The sequence below is a fragment of the Hydra viridissima genome, unplaced genomic scaffold (assembly GCF_058129835.1).
Source record: "Hydra viridissima isolate aposymbiotic clone 2 unplaced genomic scaffold, HvirCarnegie_v1 scaffold_8, whole genome shotgun sequence".
NCBI classification, from domain to species: Eukaryota; Metazoa; Cnidaria; class Hydrozoa; order Anthoathecata; family Hydridae; genus Hydra; species Hydra viridissima.
Genome location: NW_028324307.1, coordinates 8,269,021 through 8,272,300, shown reverse-complemented (window position 1 = coordinate 8,272,300; position 3,280 = coordinate 8,269,021). Strand labels below are relative to the sequence as shown.

Below are 3,280 nucleotides of genomic sequence, written 5' to 3'. Positions count from 1 at the left end.
GATCACCACGGCAAAGGCTTGAGTGTCTGCAGGAACGTTTGCGTTAAAGGTGGCTTTAATTTGCACGTCCAACACGGTCGATTTTAACCTCTCAGCCTGCTTGCTCACGTCAAAAACGAAAATAGGACAAATGTGTCTGTAGTTCAGTGCTGTTATATTCGGTTGGGCGACAATTTCGCTGATTCCAAAAATCTTGTTGTCAAACTTGCATGCGTCTCTGTAAGCTCTTTAAAATTTGTTGTTTGTAAAGGCCAAATCGTAATCCACAGCAGGATACCTTTCGCTGTTTAAGGTCACATACATGTTTTTCAAATCGCAGTGGTTGAATACGGAAGGGTTTAGATCTTGACTGCCGTCTTTATTGGTCTGAAATCCAACAATGATGTACCTTGGTCGTTCACTGGCTGATCTAGCACTTAACCTCCAACTGAACGTATTGGACACTGGTACGGCAATGGTGTCGCACTGTCTGGATCTAAACGTCAACGGAACGTCCACTTTGGACTCGATGAGTTTGTAAAGACGGTTGTTTGCCATAACAGAGGGAGTGACATGAGGCATAAACAAAGACAGTTTGCTCAAGGTTACTTTTCCTGCGGCTGTTGCTTCGCTCTTAAAAATCCCATCAAAGTCGCTCTTTCTTACAAGGGTTATCGTGTGCTTGAATCCGTAAAGAACTTTTTCGTAATCTTCACATAAACCAAAAATGTGCTTCAAAGGAATGCAAAATGAAAAGGTGCCTTTATCAGCAGGTTGCTTAATGATGAAATCCTGTCTTGCGCTAAAACCGCTATTGCCTGCAAGATCGGCAAGGGCAGTGCTGTCTCTTTGCCACAGCTGATTCATTCCTTCCGACACTTGGAACTCTACAGGATATTTCAGGAAACCCAGCAAGGTAGTGGCTTGACCTGGAATGTATATGTTCTCAATCTCTTGATTTGACAACTGATAAGAAATCTGACTAAACAGATGCATGATGCCGTTGTTAACAAGAGTCAGTGTTCCTTCCACCAAAAGGTAAGCATCACAGGGACGCGTGAACAATTCTTGCTGCTCAATGTTGATTCTTATCTCACCGGACGTGTTTAAATTGGTGCTAACCGGTTCATATTCGTGAAATTCATATCTCTTAACATCTTCATCAACGATGATTTCTTCTGTAATGTCTAAAACATCTGAATTTGCCATTTCTCTATACCAAAGAAAAAAAATTTTTTCATCATGCGATCTTCAGTCCTCTTCCCACTTTTGAAAGTTTTACTAGATCTTGGATTCGGATGGTGTTTTTCATGGACAGAGACCCTCTAAGAGAGGAATAATCGCTGCTCACCTTTGGAGGTTCAACCATTCCGGAAATAATGTCTTTGCTTTTTTGAGTAAGCGGAACCTTTTGAGATCCATGGAAATTTTTAGGAGTTCCAGTCTTGGCATACACCTTTTCTAGCACCTTTTTGCCTTGGTCAATGGCCACATCTTTCGCTGTCGCAATCGCCGAAGAAGTCAACTCTTTCCCTGCAGATTTTGCAGCTGTAATCGCCTCTCTTCCCAACTCGCTTTTTGCAATCTTGCCAGCCAAATTAGACGCTGCTCTTGACGCGCCCGATGCTGCTGCTCTTTTTAAAAAATGACGCAACGTGCCCATGATTCCACTTCCTCCAACAACGTATTTCTTAACATATCTGTTTCTGTAAATGATCATTTTTAAATACGAGAAAAAATTATTTTACCTCGATGACCTTCATTATGGATTTGTACTGGTTTTTGCTAATCACTTTTTGCCTCAAAAGCTCATCGCAAATGCTCACAGCTTCATTTCTCGATCCCGTATTCCCAGCACGACAAGAAGCCACGCTCACTTCAAGCTTTTCCACCAACGCATTCGGATCGCTAGGAAGAACGATCACTCCTAAACCTTTCTTTCTCCTGTCATAAGCTTTTTTCATGCGATCCTTATAATTATTATATTCTTCAACGCTCATCGTATCTTTACCTTTTTCAATGCGTGCTAATCCTTTACGGTACTCCTTTTTTAACTGTTCCTTCCTCTTTTCTTTTTCAGCAAGATTTTGATCAAGCATTTGAAGATCGTAACTAGTAGGAACTGAAACAGGATCTTCAGCCATTTTGTGAGATTTCAGCTCAATTTCAATTGGGATGATGAATTGATTGTATTTTTCAATCTCTGAAGCTCTGGGTTTGTTATACCTCGCATCCGACTTTACAGCCTCACTCTCTACTAAAATTTTCGAGTAATTAGCCACATCTTCTGCTTTCACGTTCTTTGAAACGTTTGGATTGGTCATGAGATCCCAAAGACCTTTTGTTCCTTCATACTTTTCACCTCCAACAATAATATCGTTGCCTTCAAACATCACTCCTATTTTTCCAATCGTATATTGACCATCGCTTTTGCTCAATTCAAACTTGTTCTTAAAGCTTCTTTTAAATTTTGCTCTTGTGTCCAGATCAAACAAACTTTTTATAAACTGGTCGTCCTCAGGAAAAATAGATCCTGTTGATTCTAAATACTGCTCTGCCTCGCTTTTAACTTCGCTTTTAACCTCGTTTTTAACCTCGTTTTTAACTTCGGTTTTTATCTTTTTGAGCGTCTTTTCGTTGCTTTGAATAAGAGGCTTAAACAGCTTTCCCACATCCGTCTGAAAATTTGCATCTAAAATGTTGTCGTTGATGCTGTTCTGATAAATCCTCTCTCTTCTGTCATTAATCTCTCTCACAATTTCATCTCTTTTGTTCGGGTCTTGTATTTTAAAAAAAGACATGGTTTTTAAAATACGATAGAAATTATTTTTCAAGATTCGCTTTCGAATCCATGGAAATCACAAGTGATTTTTAGATCCCTTTTTAGATTCTTCGGATCCGTGGGAAATCATGATTTCTTAGATTCTTCGAATCCATGGAAAAAATATTTAAGATCCTTTGGATCCATGGAAATCACAAGTGATTTTTAATTTTTTTTATAAAATTTGTTAAACGCTTGAATCGCGTCATCTCGGCCTTTTTGGATCAAGTTCTCTTTAGCCAATTCATCTATTCCGTTTTTAGTTTTGGTTCGTATTTCCTCCGTCATGGCCTTAAACTTTTGAAGCTCACCAAGAATCAACTGAAACTCTGAATCGCTTATTTTATTATCCATCAACGCTTTGGAAATGTGCTCGCTGATCGTGTTCAATTTTGACTCTGCCAACACTTTTATCTTTTCATGCTTTTCCGCTTTCAAAGCCATTCTTTTGTTCACTTGACCTCCGACAATCGATAAAAA

At 39.3% G+C, this 3,280-nt stretch overlaps 1 protein-coding gene across 1 annotated transcript; it reads right to left on the bottom strand.

The window, feature by feature from the left end:
• Positions 1–228: 228 nt before the first annotated feature.
• LOC149884862 (uncharacterized) lies at positions 229–1,188 on the bottom strand. Its single transcript, XM_090094576.1, has one exon. It carries the CDS (start codon positions 1,186–1,188, stop codon positions 229–231), a length of 960 nt encoding a protein of 319 aa, XP_089950702.1.
• Positions 1,189–3,280: the final 2,092 nt, after the last annotated feature.